The 21,562-nt window shown below is 37.6% G+C and overlaps 1 protein-coding gene across 1 annotated transcript in view; it reads right to left on the bottom strand.

The window, feature by feature from the left end:
• MED13 (mediator complex subunit 13) overlaps positions 1-21,562 on the bottom strand; it is a 75,770-nt gene that overhangs the window by 31,006 nt on the left and 23,202 nt on the right. The window contains exons 4-9 of the mRNA XM_065573079.1: positions 12,238-12,383; positions 10,140-10,337; positions 6,468-6,662; positions 3,231-3,393; positions 2,803-2,913; positions 601-1,287 (exon numbers count right to left, since the gene is read on the bottom strand). Coding sequence (XP_065429151.1) covers positions 601-1,287; positions 2,803-2,913; positions 3,231-3,393; positions 6,468-6,662; positions 10,140-10,337; positions 12,238-12,383 — 1,500 coding nt within the window. The remainder of the gene's footprint in view (positions 1-600; positions 1,288-2,802; positions 2,914-3,230; positions 3,394-6,467; positions 6,663-10,139; positions 10,338-12,237; positions 12,384-21,562) is intronic.

Here is a 21,562-nt window from a genome sequence, read left to right as displayed (position 1 = left end):
GTGCTCTTCAATTCCTCCTAATTTAAGCTGTGAATTAGCAAGGTCCTTACCCATGTGCCTAACTTTATACAAGCAAGTAGTTGTATTAAAGTCAATAGACTACTCACACTCCTATGTTTAAAGTTAGCTGTGACTTTAAGGCCATTATATCTTGGGCCCCAGGTCAGCAGACAAACTTACAGTACCAATTCTGTTTCATGACATATTTCCACATGGTAAAAAACTCTTGACTTTTGATAACAAATGAACACCAAGCTTTCATTTTGGAGATTCAGCTCTGTGATTAAGAATCTCATAAATTATTACAATGCACTTTTAATGATGGTTTTTCTCTAAGGACACCAACATTTTCCAAACTCAGACAAATGAATGCTGTGTCTATTGCATGACTGGAGTTCTAAAGGGTTACTGTGAAACTCAAATGTCCTTTCATAAAAATCATTGACATTTTGAATGAGATTGCAGTTCAAATACGACATACTGTATTAAAGAAATGACATACTATTCTGGTTTAAAAAAAAACAAAAAACAAAAAACACCTCAGTTTGGCAATTTTATAGTGAGTTACATTATTGAGTGCTTTAAAAAAAAAATACCTACTCTGTAACTGATGTTATGTTGTCCTGTCCAGTTGGTCCTACTGGATCATCTCTGAATTTATCACTTGGAAGTTGTGGTGGTAAGAATTCCACATCCTTTTTCTTTGGAACTTTGTAAAACTTCCAAGTGGTGTTAGCATCATCTTCCTCCAAATTCATTGCAGTACCAACATACATTGTAGGTTCTATAACTTCTGGGAATTGAGGTGGGAAAGGCTGAGACAAGGGGTCTATCCTGTCTTCCATTGTTTTTGTGGGAACCAAGGGATCTGGTGTTGGCATCTGATAGAAATGCTGGCTCTGAGGAGTAGAAGGAGTTTTAGTTACCCCTTCATCAACTACATCACATGGGTGAGGACTAAGTGGTGGTGGTTGAGGTGAATTTGCCATTTCATTGCCATGCATCTGAGGAGTCTTTGCTACATCATTATTAGTTCTGATATTTGAAAATCTCACTTGACTGTCTGGTGCTGTGATCACAAGCCTCTGACTTGCTGAATCTGCCTCCATGGCAACATCGTCACTAATAGATGCACGATGGTGAAAAGGAGTCAAAGGGCGTTTTTGTGGCTTATCCCCCTTCTCTTGCTTCTCATTTGTCTTGTGCTTCGGAGCTGCTTGTTGTTGTTGGCCTACAGGTGGTGCCTGCCCCTGCTGACCCGAACTTCTTGGTTTAAGATTTTTGTGCCTGGAAAACAAATGGAGAATAATATTTCAGTGAATCCCTGAAGTATATCTACACTAGTATTTCATTTTATATGAACTAGATTTTTCTTTAAAAATAAATACATCAATTAGAATTTTTTAAAGTATTCTAGAACAGTGCTTTTCAAAGCCGGTCTGCCGCTTGTTCAGGGAAAGGCCCTGGCGGTCCAGGCCGGTTTGTTTACCTGCCGCATCCGCAGGTTTGGCCGATCGCGGCTCCCACTGGCCGCGGTTCGCCGCTCTAGGCCCAGGGGGGCTGCGGGAAGCGGCGCAGGCCGAGGGATGTGCTGGCCTCCCTTCCCGCAGCCCCCATTGGCCTGAAGCAGTGAACCACGGCCAGTGGGAGCCGTGATCTGCCGAACCTGTGGACGCGGCCGGTAAACAAACCGGCCCGGACTGCCAGGGGCTTTCCCTGAACAAGCGGTGGCCCGACTTTGAGAAGCACTGTTCTAGAAGGTATTAAATAGTGAAGCAGGAAAAATATGGTTGCCTAGTTTTGAGAGAGAGACAAGTTGGGTGAGGTAATATCTTTTATTGGACCAACTTCTGTTGGTGAAAGACAAGGCTTGTGAAACACACACAAAACACACTCTTCTTCAGGTCTGGAACATACAATTATGAAAGCCCAAGTAATCCACTTTTAATTCACACTTTTAGTTAATTCAGATTAACTTTCCTTTGTGCCTGTGCAGATAAGCTCTTAAATTCAATCATTAACATCACAGCCACGTAACATTTGATATTCTATGTGGTGTAACAACAACAAAAAGTCCAAAAAGCCCCAACCTCGGCTACCACTGGGATTAACGGTACTTCAATTACATTTGAAACATAACTGTTAGTGTGTTCTCGGAAACCTTTTTCCCCCACACTTTTCAAAGCAAAAAACTAGAATAGAAATCTGGAAATTAGAACACAAAGTTTTTCCAGTGGTCTCTAGTTATTGTGGGCCGTTCACTGGAAGCAAGTACTACTTAATGCTGTTAATCGGCCGTAACAGAGGTTTCAAATCCACCCACCTTTCTAGAGAATGCAGATACTGCCCCACCAAAGGGAAAAGTATCTCCTTCCCAAATCCTCAAGGCCCCACACCAGCTCTCTTTCTGGCTTCTTCCTCCTATGCCTGCCAACACCACATTGCACTAGCCAAAGAATCCTAAAGATTATGAATCTATATTGCCTCTATAGTCCCAGGCCTTACGTGCCCTCAGAACGCCACACCTGAATTCAGAAATCCACATTTAGCTGCCATTAGATCACTGTGCTGATCCATACAAACAAAGAAAAATCCACTTGTTAGTCTAATTGTAGGTAGGAGCCCTTCACCAAGAGTCTATAATGGAGTTCAGGACTCAGGATACACAACCTAATAAATTATCATGTAGATCCCCCCACAGTACAAACAGTTATGGTTTAGTATTCCCAAGTCTGTCATTAAAACCATTCCTGCATACTTCACTTTGTCTACATTATTGGACATGTCTACTGGGTACTGTACCTTGAGCAATTGCAATTTGTCCTCTGTGTGGCTTCAACAAAATCCCAGGATGCTACTTTGTCAGCTGTCTCTTCAACACATAAGCCATTTGATGTAGCAGAATACTTTCTCCTAGGATTCAATATTGGCGAGTTATTGTTAACTAGAATGTATGTGATCTCTTAGTTTTTACCCTCTGCTAAATGTTCATAGAGACAAGAGTCAGGAAAGATAAACATTATACTGAAGAAATAAGTAATGTGAACTAGCATTCGCAGTAAGTTACTTTAAAGTGTTTCAAAAGTAACACACACTTTGCTGATTAACAGGCTTTAGCGGCCTTGCTTCAAACCATTTTGTGCAGCAAGAAGCTGTACAATATTTATATATAATTAAGGCATACTATTTAATATACAGCTTTAATTTCACTTTCAGAAAGGAGTACATACTTGTTCTGTGCTCTGTTCATATTGCATTCTTGCCAAACTCGATCCACCACCTGATTGGCTAGTTTTCTAGGGATTTTGCCACCATGGTGACTAGTACTGTCAGAGCTAAATCCATCAGAAACAGAAGAAAATTTCACCCACTTCTGGGCTGACTGAGCATCAACTGAAAATAGAAAAGCAGCATAAAAGTTAAAAAAATAATAATAATTTTTAGCCAACCAGGCAACATGACTATAGAGGTCCATACAACTCAAAAAAACTGTTCCAGCCAATGTGCAAAACAAAACACCATCCTTTGAGGGATGTATTTTGTTACGTATTTTAAAATTAGGAACAAAAAAGTAGAAAAAAAATGTAGGTATACATGGTGTACAGTGAGATAGTGTCAGGTCATACAGAAAAACAGCATACAAATTTAAATTGAAGTGAGTTCCCATGCCACCTCAAATTTCTTTAGAAGCTACATTGAGTGTTTAATAGAATCTCACTCCTGCAATAGGAACACTATCAAACCTATGCCACAACAAATGTATTTTGCATTCTGTGATCAAATTAAACAATCCCTGCTATTTTCCCTCTTTCATGTGTTACCACAAGTTGAATGACTTTCTCTCTCCCCACCCCCTAAGAAGGTGTATTACTCTGCAGTCTCTGGTCAATATTTTTCTGCATGAGCCCAATATTAGAAAGAAAGACCCCCTCTCCTAGAAGAAAATATATCCCTAGGAATACTGCACCTCTTTTCTCAAAGAAAAAATTTAAATACACATTTCAAACTAAAAGCAGCACCAACAGGACTTCTTAAGCATATATTTGTGTAACTTTGTGCGTACGCTCGCATTTTATATAGAGATAAAAACACCTAAAAACATGTAAATTGTATAAAATAATTCTTAATCCTTCACCATATACAGTTTGATCATGAAAAGTTGATTTACAGTTTGATCCAAAGGCCACTGAAGTCAACAGCAATCTTTACAGTAACTTCAGTGGGTTTTAGATCCATCCCTTAACATGGCCTTCGGCAATTCCTATTGCATTTTGATATTCCCCAATTATCTAATATGTTATTCATTGGGGACACAGATGCATAATTAAGTGCAGGTATATACCGTAAGCATTTTGCAGGATGTAAACTCCAAAGGAAGAAGCCTTATGCAGAATGGTACAAAGGGCAAATCAGAGGTTTTTTAAAAAAATAAATGAAAATTTAACATATACACATATGACAGACATGACATGCCCCCTTGGTTGAGATATTTAAAACTAGACAAGGCAGCAATACAGTATTATACATATAGACAATTCTAATTGGCAGGAAGAGGGAGTAAATTGATGATCAATCCAACATTATGTAAAATCGCCAATTTGAGTCATGTAGGAAAATTTTATTACAATAATTAATTTTAACGTTATTTCAAATTTGTACTTCTTAGTTATTTTCCTACATAATGGTTCATTCTCTTTGGTTGGTATAACCACTACAAAATATTAATTTGCAAAAAAAGAAATTTATATATTATATATATATAGGCTTTACATTAAATTTAGTACTTTTCACTAACCAGGATACACTATTATACACATTTATTTAAGCAATGCTTAAGAACTTCACATTTAATTTTTAATGTTAGAAAATGGAAAATTATGCCTTCTACACTTACTAAATGATATTTTTACTTGTGATGTGTGTCGTACTGCATTTGGAGGAAAAATTGGAATTTAATTAAAAATGCACAAACACACCAATATTTTATTAATTAAATACTTACATATCCAGCACATCTAAGATATCAAAAACTTTATTCATGTGTTGTATTTAAAACTGATTTATTGAAACAAGAATTATTAGTTGGGAGTTAGTAAATTGACTGATTAAGAATCTAGCCCATGACAACCCAAAACAAAGGTATTTAGGTACCCAAAGATGCAATAGGATTTTTGAAAGTGCCTAATGCCCACCGGAATCAATGGGAAAGAGACCCAAACTTGTTTAAGGTCTTTTGAAAATCTCACTAGACACCTATCTGCATCTTTAGGCACCTAAATATTTTTGATAATCTGTCCCTATGTGCTTCAAGTTTTTCAAATCAATAGACCTCATCCCCTGGTTTTTATTCACAGATTGGAAGAGGAAAAACAAGCTCTCCAGCTTTCTCGATTCCTCATCGATTTCTCAATTCTGAATGAATTAGTCCAAAAGAAAATATTCTCTCTGCACCTGCTAGCTAGATTGAAACCAAAAGTAATGAATGCAGAAGCTTTTCTGCGCAACAAAAACTCTCAGTACTCACATTTGGAAAAAAGTTAATATCAGCATTTCCACAACCGTAAAAACTGAAAATACAGATGCTTAATGAAGTACATAATAGTGAAATTTATAAAGCTTGAGCGGACCTCAAAAACGAAATGTTTTCCTCTAATTCTGTATGCAATTAAAAAAGCAACACTAACTCATTAAAAGATTAAGAGGTTTCATTGGCATAGCATTTTTTTTATTTGTTGTTTCAATTATGTTCATAGTAAATCTAGGCCCTTAATATAGGCTAAAATTAAGTTTGAAATTATGATAAACAGCTTTATTTTTAAAAAGAAAAATACAGAACTTTAATTAAAAAAAAATCTGTCTTTTTAAAATCATTGATTTTTATCCATCCTGGCTAAGGAGGTATTCAAAAGTCTCAAGGCAGTGACTAGACTTTCATTAGAAGAGCTCCAGTGCTAACACTAAGACTTTCCTGACCCTTGAATTCTGAGATTTTTATCCTGATACAGATTGACAACTGAAAACTACACCTGTGATTGCTCACAGATGAGAAAGTAAGCGGCCTTCTCCAACATTATAAAAATGCTCTGGAATCAGCCTTTAAGCATTGTAAAGAGGCTGGGAATGTCACCTTTTCACTCCCAAACCAGAGTTTCTGCAGAACACTTACAAGTACTGTCCAGCCAAACCAATATTCAGGTTTTAAATTACAACCATTTTGCAAATACCATTCTTGTGCTAAATTAATTTTTTTATAAAAAAATTTCAAAAAAGTGTTAGTGATAAAAATCTAGAATATTATTACAATTCAAACAGTTTTAGGATTACAGTGACAATTAAAGGACAACATACTGGAGGTTACCAATCAATTGCATAGAGTGCTCTGAATACTATCTAAACATTCTGAGAGTTTATGTTAAGCAGAAACCTCAAGACAGTTTTCTTTTTGGAAAAGGGAATATTGACTATACCTGTCTGAACTTCCTCCGGGGACGTAGGTGGAGTCAAAGTTACAGAAGACATGACAGGATCCCTTGTGGAAACAGGCACTTGGTGGACACCCAAGCAAGTAGTTGAACAGTGAGAAACCCCCACAGTGCTAGGAGCAGGAACGTCTGTCTGAGGAACTAGAACAAAGCATGATGGGTAGACCATTCGCACACCAGCTGAAAAAGAAGCATATAGTCATTATATATTCAACTAAGTCATTAAGTACCAGCTACATGACCAAATATGAGATACTCTCTCTCCAGTAGTTTGGTGTGTTTTTTTTTTTAAATCACATTGCAATATTATCTATTGCCTTATAAATTATATGAGAGAACTAAAGCAAGCCAGAAAACTAGATAACTTGAGGCAATTATGTAGCTCCTTTCACTGTTTCATAAATAATGACTGAATAGCAGTCATTCTGAGAGGTTTGGTTTAATTATGTTAATATATTATAAGTGCTGCAGTACCAGTGACAGTTCTTGTTCAGAGGTATTCTGATAAAGTCAAACGATTTTTCTATACAAAGTATTCCAACATATAAATGGCTATTACGCCACCAGTTACTGTGATGAGCTTCAATACCATTACAAGCTCCCCTTTCTTGTAATTATCCTCCTGTCCACTGCTATTCTAAATGTGTTACTTGTCAGTCATTCAATATAGTTTACCCTACTTTTTCAGTTTCTCCTATAAAGCAATTTCCTTCAACAGCAGAATTCCTTGTCAATTAATTCATACTTGGTATTGTGGCAACTCCACTCTGGTGGAAGTTTCTTCATTTTAATCTCTCCCACCCCCAAGTATTTGCTTCTTTGCTACTATTAAAAAACAGTTAGCTACAGTAAAATTAAGGCATTTCCAATAATTTAGCCTAGCAAATAAAGGTCACGTATTTGTGCTGGCTTAATAGTGAAGTCAGGTTTTCTTTTTTCGCATTTCCTTCAATTATTCTTTTTAAACACGTGTGGGGAAAAGATTACCTTGTATGTCTTACTTATAGATTAAAAATTAAGCTGTTAATTATAGAAATAACTTGTATAATTAAGATTGTAATACAGATGACATACAGTACAACCTCTTTTCTGTAAAAATTCAGTCTCCTATGAAACTTTCAGTACAGGATCTCAGCTCAGGATAGGATACATTTTAGGGTGGGAGAGTGCAGACATAGGCTTTGTATAAGTTACTTGGCTGAAAGAGGAGGGGGGCAGGTGAAACTGGCAGATAAAGTCAACAATTTCCAATATTTTAAACTTCCTAAAAAAACTGAAAATATATGCTGGGTTTCCTTAAATAGAAATTTAACGTGACAGACGAAAGGTGTCTGGGTATTCAAGTAAAGAAATTCAGAGATTCCAATTATGTTTACTACAGTAAGAACTCTGTCCTGCCTAATAGGACCTCCTATTTGATGCCCAGTTTTTTATTCCAGTTCAACAGGGGCTGTGAGGAATAAAAACTGGAAATGTCTTAGATCATTCAATGATGAACTCTCTGGTCAGTTGAAGAGCACTGCTGACTGGCTGTTATGGAAAGAAGTTACCCCTTAGCCTCGTGTATGAAATCCAGAAGCTCAATGCTAAGGTTTATGAAAGCACTCTTTACAATGCTGACCAGTTCAGCTCATTGCTTCCTTGTAGCCTCACCTGTTTGTCGTATATACCTGTTTTCTAAAGTCTTATACTTAGACTGTGTAAACTCTTGGGGGCAGGGACCATCTCTATTATATTTATACAACTATTAGCACAAAGGAAGCCCATGCCTCTAAATGCTACCTCAATTATACATCCATAATGGGAAACTTGGGAAGGAGAAAACACATAGGGTTCTAAGAGACATAAGAAAAGAAACCTTTCCCAAAATCCATCTCCAAAAAACTAATTTAGAAGATTTAGAAAAGGGTGATCATGCATGTAGGTTAGTTTTCCCACAATTACAATTATATTACATACAAAACAGTAAAAGGCCATTTAGATTACAAAGTCAAGCACTCAAATATTAGCAAATGCCAGATTTTAAATCAGTCCCCTTTTGTGCACAGGCTAGACACACATGAGGCTGCAGTCCTGTGGAAAAAGACAGTATGCCATCATATGATTAAAGATTATGATGCACAAGCCAACAAATTAAGCTTGCATGGCTCATCATGAATCTGGCATTTCTTAACTCTTCCAGATTTTTTTTTTTTTTAAAAACACAACTGAAGGCAAAAATATTCTAATATGTACAACAAACAACATTCCCATCATGCATCATCATCAGGGTTTAAACCCCGAGCCTTCACATTGCAACACTTGAGGTGCATTAGGTGGCAACATTCCAAAAGCTCTTGGCCCACAGGGCTCTGCTGGGTCAAAAGGTTTCTGGTCAGAGTTTAGCTTTGGAGGGTGGGGGAGGACACAGTGGACAGGCCTTAATTGTTCTCTAATGCCTTGGCCTTCATTTTAAAGCTTCTAGCAGCCATAGTTGTGAAGAAAACCATGAAGATGTGACCCAAGTACTGTATAACAAATGCCAGATTTTAATTCAGCCCCCTTGTGTGTCTAGCCTGGGCAACAAAATGATTAGGGGTCTGGAGCACATGACTTATGAGGAGAGGCTGAGGGAACTGGGATTGTTTAGTCTCCAGAAGAGAAGAATGAGGGGGGATTTGATAGCAGCCTTCAACTATCTGAAGGGGGTTCCAAAGAGGATGGAGCTCGGCTGTTCTCAGTGGCGGCAGATGACAGAACAAGGAGCAATGGTCTCAAGTTGCAGTGGGGGATATTAGGTTGGATATTAGGAAACACTATTTCACTAGGAGGGTGGTGAAGCACTGGAATGCGTTACCTAGGGAGGTGGTGGAGTCTCCTTCCTTGGAGGTTTTTAAGGCCCGGCTTGACAAAGCCCTGGCTGGGATGATTTAGTTGGGAATTGGTCCTGCTTTGAGCAGGGGGTTGGACTAGATGACCTCTTGAGGTCCCTTCCAACCCTGATATTCTATGATAACCAATGCAACCAGGTCTGCCCAAGTTTGCACAGAACCTGAAGCAGTAGCTCGGAGAAGTGAAACGCCCCAGTCACCTCACTGGGTTTAAACTCAGATGCCAACACTGTTACTTTAAAATGTCAACATTGTTAACTATTCCAGTCCCCAACTCGCATAAGAAAAAGTATATTACGAAGATCAACACAATCTACTGTGACTGAACACTCATTTTGCATAGGCCTTGAGCATCACATAGCGAGACTGAAGGGGAGATTAAACTGATTTCATTTTTCTGAAGGAGCCTTAGCTTTCAAAAGTTTGGGAAGAAATACTATTATATCACTCCTAGAGCAGATTTCAGGACCAAAATTTTCAATTGCCATTTATGTTCTAGCTATAAAAATGTTCTATAGGACCCAAAATAAGCTTCCCTTCTTAGCTGCACCAGGTAATTGACAAGGATTTGTCACTTATAGAATAAATTTTGGCTGGTACAGCAAAATAAAGGCAGCTAAACTATTCTTCAAAACAGTGTGTAACATACAGCAAAGAATAAAAGTCAGATTCAGGAATCTCTTACATTCAAAAGGTTTACAAGATCACGGTTTACCTTTAAAATACGCTAGCTCCTACTTGGCCAGAGAATTTCAGTAAAGAAGCAACATGCATTAAGATTACATACCTACAAGGACTTCCACAGCAGCCAGAGAGTCATCTTCCCAATCCATCTCTTCTTGTTTTTCCTCAGAACCCTCCTTCAGGTTAGATGTGATAGGATAGAATTGTTTCCATTCACCAATCAGCTTTTTTGTAGATGAATCTGAGAGCTTGAATGACTGTCCTGTGAGTGTGCCATTTAATCCAAATGGACTTAGGATAACTGGATATACAAACAAATAATTTTAGGATACAGCTAGAGAATGATTTGCACCCCCTCCATGACTAGGATTTCAGCCAACACCTACTACCAAATAATCCATTTTAAATGACAGGTTAGACTGCACCTCACTACAGTACAGTATAATAAAAAGAACCCTGCACTCACATCTTAGAACAAGAATTTATTATACCTCATTAAAATGTATATGTACTGAAAGAAGATGAGTTATGTAAGAATTAATGTACCATAACAGCAGTTAGAAGTTAATCCACCTGAACATCTGTGACAGAAAATTGCATCATGGATAGAAAGGAGTATGCAGTTGTCTGTGCACATGAACAGGTGAAGATAAAAAATGAATTTGTGGCATTTAAGAGTCTGGTATCGCTTTCTTTGTGACAGTGTTAACTTGCTGCTCAATGGTCTACATGTAGTCATCTCCTCATTCTGTTTGTTACAATTAAATTATGATAGACATAGGTCCGACTGACTACATGTAAGGAAATATGATAGTCTTGCCTACATTAGGAAAGTTACCGGTTATCAATGGGCATCAGCAGCAGTGCAGTTAAACTGTTTCTGAACACAGTTTAACCGCAAACAGAACAGGACAACCCATAGACAGCACCATTTCTGGAACAGTATTAATAGACAAGGCTAATGTGTTCCCATATAGAACAACTTGTTATAGTAGCCAGTATGGGAGCCCATTCTCTAGGATAGAGGTGTCAACCATACAGCATACTGATCAGATCCAGTCCCCAAGCTCTCTCTTCCCATCTTCAAAAGGATCCAGCCTGCGCTACAGCTCAAGCTGGGACTGGAGATGGAAACTCATGGGAAAAGCGGCACAGACACCGGAGCGTCTCCTCCTCCTTCCTGTTCACTTTCTGATCCTACTGCCATGCAACAGCTTTTTGAGATGTCACTACACAGCTACCAAGTTTACTGAGTCCATATGTGATGTTTTATGCAATCATTAATTAGCTAATTTACATATGACCATAAACTTAATGATATACTTAATGCATGACATTTAGGCTGAGCTGTAGGATGCAGACAGGGCTCCCAAAATGTAGGAGTGTCACAGGAAATGTGCACCATAAGGCAGCCCTGTCACTGCTGCCAGAAGGCACCAGATGGACCAAGAAAGGGCTTTTTTCTTGACAAGCTTGCCTTGCTAACACTGCTGAGTCTGCAGGACTGGGCTCCTGCTCTTCCGTCACCCAGCCCCAACACTCACTGCTGCCACCGATGTTGATCCCCATGGCACCAAGCTTAGACATTCTTCACATCTCCACCCCTCTAAAGTGCCAAAAGTGAAAGAGTTCCCAAAGGGGAAGACAAATGTTTGTTTTGGGGGTGGGGAAGCAGATAGGTGGAGCAGGAATGCCCAACTAAGAATGGGAATTCCTGAAGTGTTGGGGGGCAGGGGGATTACAGGGGGTGATGGATGTACAGAGAGTAAGTTAATGGACAGGAAAGGAAAGTCTTATAGATTTATTTACTTTTCCAACAAGGTCTTTAAATGCAATATCTAACCAGCATTAGGTAAGGATTCTGCAGTTGGACTAGACCAGAACGTTAGTTGTCTGACCACACTACAGAATGAGTTTGACACCCCTGCTTTAGGCCAGCTGATACACAGGAAGATCGCCTTCATGAACCTTTAGGAAAAAGGATGATGACTTAGCTGATTCTGATCAGCTTATCACAAAGTTTAAGTTATGAGAGAACCAGTGGCCAAAAATGAATGGTGCAGCATAGTGTCATACAAATCCATAAACGTACTTTTCATTGCTGCTCCCTCTCCCCCCTTTTTGGCATCAACATTTCTTTGGATCAGCTGATGAAGGATTGCTCAAGAACAAAAGTATTAAAATAAGTCACAGAAACCTACCTTGAAAAGGGCTGTTAGACTGCTGGGCAAGGGTAAGGTGTTCTTCACTAAGAAGATATACAGGTTGGTGCTGGTTGATTTCCACACTGGTACAAACATTGCTGTCCCCATGCAAGAAAAAGGTGAAAGAGCAGGACAAGTGCTCACTGGAAAAAGAGAAAGAGGGTAAAACAAATACGTAGTATATTTACACTGAAGCCTTAAGGAGAATTGCTAAAGATATTAAATTGATTGTTTTGTTAACACCTATTTATCTTCACTGACTAAAAGATTCTTTGTTAAGGATTCAACACTCTTTCCATCGACGAAGTTGCAAAAGAGTTCACACTAAACATGTTCTTAAACATCCAGAAGGTCAAACAAAGGGAAGATCACGTTCTTGATTTCACTCTACAAGTGAAAAGAAAGAAAGAAAGAAAGAAAGAAAGAAAGAAAGAAAGAAAGAAAGAAAGAAGAAAGAAAGAAAGAAAGAAAGAAAGAAAGAAAGAAACCCCCAAAAAAACCATGTGTCATCATCTTTGGATGTCAAAGCAGTTTAAAAAAAAAAAAAAGTACAAGCTCAGTCTTAAATGCAAATCTTTTGAAGGTCATCTTTAAAAAAAAAAATGTAAAAATTCTGAATATAAAGTTCTAATGCTGAAATAGAAAACAGGAAAAGTTTATAGTCACTTGATTGAGAACTACTAACTAGGAAAAAATGATTATGTTTTAAAATATTGAATTCAGATCACCTAAAAATTCTCTTGCAGATTCTACTGGACAATGCTCTTAAAATTTAGGGCTTATGTATAAATATTCTCAATTGAATAACACTTTAGAAACTTCACTTCAAAGTTTCTACACTTTCAACATTTTCTGTTGGACTGTGCCTTATGTGGCATGCAGCAACGTTCTTTCAGAAAATTTATTTTTCAGTTTCCTGAACTCTCACTCTACTGATTTAAATTTAATTTGTATATTATAAACAAAAGAGGAGGGTCCTACCAATGAAAAAGTATAAATCACAATAAGATTCCCAGTGATAAAAGAAAATGAATTCAAAACAGGTCTCCCAGTTTCTGATGCATCATGGGTCTACCACACTCCTTCAAAGGAAGTTGAAAGTGTTAACATGAAGGTTCTTTATAGATTAATTTAAGCTACTAAATTCTGTAAAGATGAGATAAAACATTTAAATGCCTCCTCAATACAAGTCAAATAAATTAAGACATGATTTACAGAGTGTAAATACAGTGAATTAAAAAGAAAAAAAAAATCCAAGCATTAGAGAGAGTCAGCAATGAAACAGAAGTTTTTCACCCACACAGATCAGACTTCAGAAGCATTTCTCAATTTTTACAGTTTTGTTTCTTTATAACCACACAATGAAATCTTGAAACTAAAACTTATTTCCTTGGATCATTTTTCGTCTACATACAACTACACCTCAACCTCGTTATAACGCTGTCCTCCGGAGCCAAAAAAAATCTTACCACATTATAGGTGAAACCGCATTATTTCGAACTTGCTTTGATCCACTGGAGTGCACAGCCCTGTCCCCCCCCCCCCCCGGAGCGCTGCTTTACCGTGTTATATCCGAATTTGTGTTATATCAGGTTGTGTTATATCAGGGTAGAGGTGTACTCAGTCACTATTTAGCAGGATTGATAATAAAAGTGCTGAACTGGACACTGTTTTTTGTTTGTTTTGCTTTTAATTATGAAATACACTAAAACCTAGCATGTAATTACTCTAGTTCAAAAATGTCTACCTTCTTACAATCACATGAAAGTTATGTGGGATAAACCACTCCTTTGAGGTGGGGTGTATGTGAGATATGCGTATCTGATCTTAATTCACAAGGAAAGAGAGACAACTCAAGATCCCTGCCAACATGCCAGAGGGAGAACATTTTTCCCTGATCTGGGAAACTGAAGAATCTCTGATATGGTAGATTTAAAACAAAACACAAAAAAATGTGATACAGGCAGGCCAACTTGTGAGCCTCCCAAGCACCAACTTGAAGTGAAAGCAACCAGGGCAGTCACTTCTGATGCCAAAGTGAAAAGCAGGACAATCATATGTTCAGAGAGATACATTTTATCCTGTGCAAATTTAGGGTGTCTAAGTCCCATTAAGCTGTTCAAGTCCACATGGAGAATGGAAGTCAAGAAGACCGTTTAGAACCCACCTCCTAAGCAATTAAATGAGGGTGTTAAGCCCATCCAAAAGGAAGGTGATACCAAGCATCTGCTAAGTCTTCATTCAAGAAAACACAAGCAAGAAAAAGTAATTCAAAATGGTGCTTTACTGAAAATCCAAATGGAAAACTGAATTACAATATTCTAAAGATGGCCTGATGAACCTCATTTAACAACTGCAAGGGTTCTGCAGCTCAGATGTGGCTAAGAGAAAGAAAGCAGAGTAACTCCTGCAACTCTCTCCAAGAGAGAAATTGCATGTCGCTAAGTCAGTGAGACAATGCCTGCACAAGAGCCAGGTGATCGGAATACCTGAACTGGCAAGCCCATGAAGGAGGTCTGGGCATAGCGTGCATTCTTTCCTCACCTCAGGAGATACTTTCATCTGTTAGCCTGGAGCGAGGGAATAAAAAGGAAGTTATGTCTTCTAGTTGAGAAGGCAAGCATTGAAGCACAGACACTTGGAATCTCTACATGGGAAAGAGGAAGATGTCTGGAAAGCCCTACTCGAATAGAGTCTCCAACATGCATTGTTGCAGGAAACACTCTTTCTTCACCTCTTCCTTTATTAATTGTCATTTTCCGAAGTTTCTCTCATGGAAAGTAGATAGTAGAACAGGAGACCCAGGATAGATTCTTTCAGAAACTGAAAGTTTGAAGCGGTTGCTACAAGTAACTGCACATGGCACAGCTGAAGACTAGATTGGACAAGCCTTCTTTTTACCATGTCACCCATACTGGAAGGGTGAGGAAAAAGTGAAAAATTTCCAACAGGAAATTACTACAGTGTTATTGCAACAATGCAAGACTGAAGGGGGGTGGGGAGAAGAGAGGGAGGGAGTTCGTTTAAACAGCTACTGTGTGCACCTTCAATGTGCCACATTCTTGAAAGGAGAACACCACAAACTAATGCACTTCTGCAATTGAATATTGCACAAAACTTTAGGTCACATGTTTCATTTAACGGAATACTGTATCATGTATTTAGTGGGGGAAGAGGTTTGTAAATGCAGTTGTCCTGCAATTCTGAAGCATTACTAGGGGAGCTGAATGCCAGACTGAGAAGTACACATCTTTTAGAGGCAAATATTAGCCTACTTAAAAATGCATTTCTATCTTTAATAGCAAAACTACGAATTGTATAAAGCTAAATATACTAGAAAACTCCTCATTATCTGATTAGCCACAACCAGAGAACAATTGCATACCCTTAGGCTGGGCAGCTTGAAGGGCCCAACGATTAGTCAAAGGCCACAGGGGCTGAAGCAGGCATTTTGGCTACCTCCATCCATGAGATGCTTGTTTGAGGCCCAACCAAGTTAAAATAAATAAATAAATAAATAAATAAATAAAATGTCTGGTGGGGAAGAGAGTTACTTTTTTACAGTTTATCAAGAAATTTGATGACTTTTCTAAGATGAAGCTAAGGTTTGTATTTTCTCTAGTGTTCCAAAAAGAAGAATTTTAAAGTAAAAAACAAATGAAAGTGCTAGCTACTATAATATTTTCTTCACATATTTATGATTTTAAAAAGATATAAATCTCTGCATGTTTTGAGCAAAAATTCCAGTGCATGCAGTTATACAGAGAATAGAGTTACAGAATTTTAGCAGATTTGAATGAAGTGGGTTCAGTTTATATTTCTTTTTTTACAGAAAAATAAGCCTTTAATGTTGCCAATATCAAAATGTGACCCATTTCTTATGTCAATTATTGGGTTAATTCTACTGAAGTTCTCATCCCCAAGCTTGGATAGTATTAGGTCAGTCCTGAACACCATAGACAAATATGACTGACTAAGCTGAGCTTGACTTGGTTTAATGTTAAACCTTACCCGAGGCCCACCCACAATCTTGAAGAGTGCAAGATTAACTAAAAACAGCACATGAATTACCAAATTTATTATTAAAATAGTAGGTAATCAACACTGAAGTCAACTGAGTGTTTTAAAGTTCTCTATAAAGTATATATAGAAATATTCTGTTTAAATTATTTGTCTGTATTTCTCCTTCCCCGCTACTAATAGGAATTTGCACAAAACTGGATCTTTGTTTCCCAAGAGTTTATATGGCATCAACTAGTTAGTGTGGAAGTGATATAGTGTCATAAACAAAGGATTATGATTTCACCTGGGATGAAGGAGGACAGGAAAAGATGTCCACATAGTAAATAAAGGTCCTGCGCTTTTATAGAAATCTTAGTAAAGACTAAAGGGCGGGATGGCAAATCTAGAATTTTCGTATACATGATGTTTCTCCATCTCCAATACACCAATTTTGAAGTATCCTCCTTGATAGAAAGGTAATTTGTTCAACTATTTCTTTACATTTATTAGCTTTATAACTTCAAAGTGCTTCACAAACATCAGATGCATTGGAACCTTTAATCCACACTTCACTAAACTGCCCACTTCAAATCTGCACCAAAAGATTGAAGTCACTCCCAGCATCAATTTAATATCAAGTGCTATAATGAGGTCTTTAACTTTATGTACAATATACATACACACATAATAGCACATTTACCAGTAATCCATGAATATCAAAAAAATACAACTAAATCACAGCTGACAAAATAAACCAACTACATTTTATCATATATCCTTGCTTTATTTATTTGAATTGTTTAGTCACAAAATTGAGTAATTTGCAATGGGTCTCCCCATCATATGAGGTTTAAAGGGGTTCCACTGAAATTAAGTTTACCAGTAATCTTATATGGGATGTAATTATCATCCCCATTTTACAGAAGCAGGAAGCAAACACAGCAAGATTAAGTCATTTTCCGAGCTCAGTAATTGGCAGAGCTAGGATCAGAAGTCAAGAGGTTCCTGTCTTCCAAGCCCATGCTCAAATCACTAGAACATTCTGCCTATTTAGGGATAGGAACTCTAGCTGATATGTTTAGGCTCTCCCATTAACAAACCTCTGTTTCTGAATGCTATGGAATTGCCATCAGAGTAATTTGGGAGACACTGGCCAAGACCTAAAATCCTCAGCACCAAAAGCTTTGGGGCACTTTGACTGACAAGCAAAGCCGTCATTCACTTACAACAACAAGCGACCAGCAGTTCCACAATGGAGTATCATACACTGGCACAAGTGTCTCAAAATAGTTATTTTTAAAAGGGTCTACAAGTCAGCTGCTTTTTAAATACACCAAGGAAGTTCTTTAAATAAAATAAAAAGATCAATTAGACTTGGGTGAGATTCTATTTAAATAACCATCTCCATGGAGGATGGAGAGAACATCTAAACACTCCTACAATAGGAGATTAGGATTTTTTTTTTTTTAAAGGCAAGAAGTGAGGGGGAAAAAAAAAAAAAACATTTTTTTTCTAATACAAACAACCCAAAACATACAGAAAGTACATTATCAGGGTTTCCAAATGACAGGAAGAGATTACATTAGTCTGTAACATAAGCGTCAGAGAAAAATAAGTCTATAGGAATTATACACCTGGCCACATGCTCAACATCATATTATCCCCTCCATTCTCTTCTTGTCAGCAAAACCACAGGCGGTTTGTTGAGCTAACAGAAGAGGAGCAGATTCCTCAAGACCACCTGCTTACCTATTCCTCCCTAGAGGAGCATTTGTGGAGAAGGACATATGGCTTACAAACCTCACCCAAGAAGATCCATGAATAGGTGCTTTCACGCCCTGCCGGACTGATGAGGATTAGTAGCAGGGCAATGACCCCTTTGGACAGCAGCTTTCTCTGTGGCCACCCACATCTGTACAGCTCTGGGAGCACTTTTTAACATCTAACTTGGCAGCTCCACTCCATTTCTACTCCATGATAACAGCCTGGCAGCAAGAAACTCCATGGCCTTTATTTGGGGTGGGAAGAAGCAGGATTTTACCATTTTTTAAATTTTCTTAAGAGCAGTTAGTATATGAATATGAAGTTGGATTGTGTGGATCAGAAGCTTACTGGATTTGTATTGTGTTTTCTTTTGCCAATTAAAAATTCTCAGCAATCATTTAGATGTGTTTGTTTGGGGGAGGGGGGGTTAAGTCTGGGTTGGCAACCCTGAATTATGGTTCAAATTTTTTATTTATTGTAAAAGCTAATGCACCATCTAGTTCTCTAGGAAGAGAACACCAAGTATGAACATCCTACAATACTGCAGTACCACTTACCATGCTAATTCAATCAATTCACAATCATGCCTTTTCTTGCCCTCCGCTAGCAGCTTCTCTATCACATCAGGCTTCATATGATCTCTACCACAAGGCCTGCTGTCCACAAGGACACAGTGACTATTAATTATCAGTAAGCTTTTAAAACTACTATACTTTAATAAAATATATGTAAATTGTGAATATATGTATTTTTCTTATGTCCAAATGATTTTTAAAAATGTGGTATGCCTTCTCATAAATAAATACTATATTTTTAAATGTGAGATGCAAATATACCCAAATACTTGCAATTATAAGCAATACTTAAAAACAGTGGTTTCATGGCCCTGTATCTCAAAGTCCAAAAACCAATATTAAAGCATGTATTTATATTAGAGCCTTCTTTAATTATTCAGAATATAAATCTCAATTATCTCTTGATGTTCTAAATTACAGCTTTCAATGTGGAATTTACTTTTGCTATACAAAATAAAATTGCCTGGATAGGAACACAGTTTTGGAAGACATAAACAAACATTGTTCTATCTGAGGATAAATATACCAACCTTCATTAAGTGCTTTGGCCTATTCTGGAACAAGTAAATACATTTAGTAAGGCAAGAACTATCTGTTCAAATAAGAAAATTCAGTATACACTGCCTTTTGACACACTGGAAATTAAGGTAATTAATATCGTTCATATGTTTATTGTAGAATATTGTTTGGACATAAAACAAAGACTAAAACATGAACTCACTGAAGCAAACTAAAATCCAGAGCCATCTCATTTTTAGATTTTCCAAGTGAAGTCACAACCATTTTAACTTCTGTTAATTCAGACAAGGAAAAACTGCTTTCTTATGTCAAGTACTAAATTTGTCTGCTAGCGGTCTCTGTAGCAACCCAATATTCCAAAGAGACAATCATGTGATCAATGCCCTCAGCTCCTGCTGTTTATCCTGCACTGTCCTACTTACAGCAGTTCTCAACTCCAGCTGTCTACAGTAAAGGGAAAAACATCACCTGCTCTCCTGCCAGTACATAATGCCAGTACAGTCTCAGAGTTGCTGTAAAATTTGTGGACATTGTTTGATTTGAAGATAAACATTGTAAGAGGATTTGCATAGTAAGAAAAGAGAAATTATTTTTGATACAGGGTATATTCTAAGAGTATAGAAACAAGTGAGTAATTTGGTTTCAAAACTCCAAATATTGAAGCACTAAATAAAAGATAGCTAAATCCAATCCTATGGGTATCTGTGTGTAGTCCTAACTCCCTCCGTTAGGATGTGGAAGGGAAGAAGAGTCAGTCCTTTGATCCCCTTGGCACCGAGATGAACTAATCCACCTACAGCCCCAACACCCCAAAGGTATCATTCAGAGTAACCTTTCTGAAGAGGGCAGCTATCTTGGAGCTATTCCATATCTGCCAGAGGGATGCTGGTAGGAGACAGCAACAAGGTACACAGCCTCAGGAGTTGCAGGAATGTGTGTTCAAGACCCAAACTGTGACACTCCCTCCATTAAAAAGGTAGTTAAGATGAACATTGCAAAAATAATTTCCCTCTAGAGTAACTGCTATTACACTGCAAATGTAACTTCACAGCTAGGCAGCCAGACAAAACACAACATACCATAATGGGGTTCACCATGGCTGTAGGTGTGCGAACATAGCCACAAACAAGGCTATCCCTTCAGCTGGTACATCTGCCCTCTTCTTTTGAGGGAGAACAGGGTGGTGAAGTAAGTTGTTAGTTTCAGAGAGCTAGGACATGAACACCTTGAAATCAAGATGTAGCCTAATTTTAAGCCTACGAGCCTTCGTAATGTTTACATCTAGAATACTTTTTTCAAAGACTACTTATGGTTGTACAATTATGAACTTCTCTATTATTTAGATTATATGATGCAAAACATTTTTGTAAAAATTGTATTTTATTAATATCCAGTTTCCTGCATTCAGACAGTACCTGTTGACCTTGTGCAGCTAATTTTGTTTTCCATCAAAAGACACTATAGTTATATTATGTCCTACTGCTAATTTACACACACAGTTATTTTAAGTCTGCAGTCTGTTTTCATTTTCCTATGCCTTACAACTGAGCTGCATATAGGTAGTCTCATTTTAATCAGAACTGCTCAGTTTAAAAAAAAAAAAAAAACGCAACATTTAATGATGTTGCAGTTTGTGCTGTAAAATTCAGCAAATTGTATTTATTCCTAATATTTAACAAGACCCATATCACTATACATCAGCACTTGTTTTTAACTTTTATTAAATAAATCAAGTTAGTCCTCAATGAAGAATCATACTTGGGGTAACATTTAACTAACAATTACTCCAATCTGATGTATTCTATGATTATGTTAAGTACCATACAATAATTATTAACAGAAAGACAGACCCAAAAAAATGACAAGTTTCAGAGCATTCCAACCAGAGGGAAGTAGCAGTTGTGGATTTGGAATATTTAACTCTCTTTTTCCCCTCAAGTCCTTCATAAGGACACAGGAACTTTTACATTTATAAAGTATACATATGGCTACTTGGTTTTCTGATGGAGAAAAACAGGGAGGCAATGTACCCAGTAGCATAGAAATTCTCACTTGTACCTTTGGCAAGACTAAAGTGGTTAAACTACGCACAAGTGCCACCCAGAGGAAAGTTGGCTCACTTCAGTGTGTTTGTTTGGGGGGTTTCTTGGGAGAACGTAAAGCCTATTGCCTTAAGGCTACGTCAACAGGAGATTTGAAGGACACAAAAGTAAAGGTAAGGATATTTAAAAGGCTAATCATTTTAGGTGTTTTCAGTGGTAAGACTTTTAATGAATTATTAACTTACCTAATAAAAACTATCCAATGATAGCCTTTCAAAAGGTTTATTCATTTTAGAAGTCAGGTCATAACACTTAATTTGGCAGAGAGAGTATAAGCCATGCAACTGTTATTTCCTTTACCACCTACTCATTTACAACCATAGCATCAGCAGCATAGGACCTTAAGGGATATATTATGAA

Source organism: Chrysemys picta, chromosome 19, assembly GCF_011386835.1.
Source record: "Chrysemys picta bellii isolate R12L10 chromosome 19, ASM1138683v2, whole genome shotgun sequence".
Classification (NCBI taxonomy): Eukaryota; Metazoa; Chordata; order Testudines; family Emydidae; genus Chrysemys; species Chrysemys picta.
The sequence above is the reverse complement of the archived record's forward strand: the minus strand, read 5'-3'. Positions and strand labels throughout refer to the sequence as shown.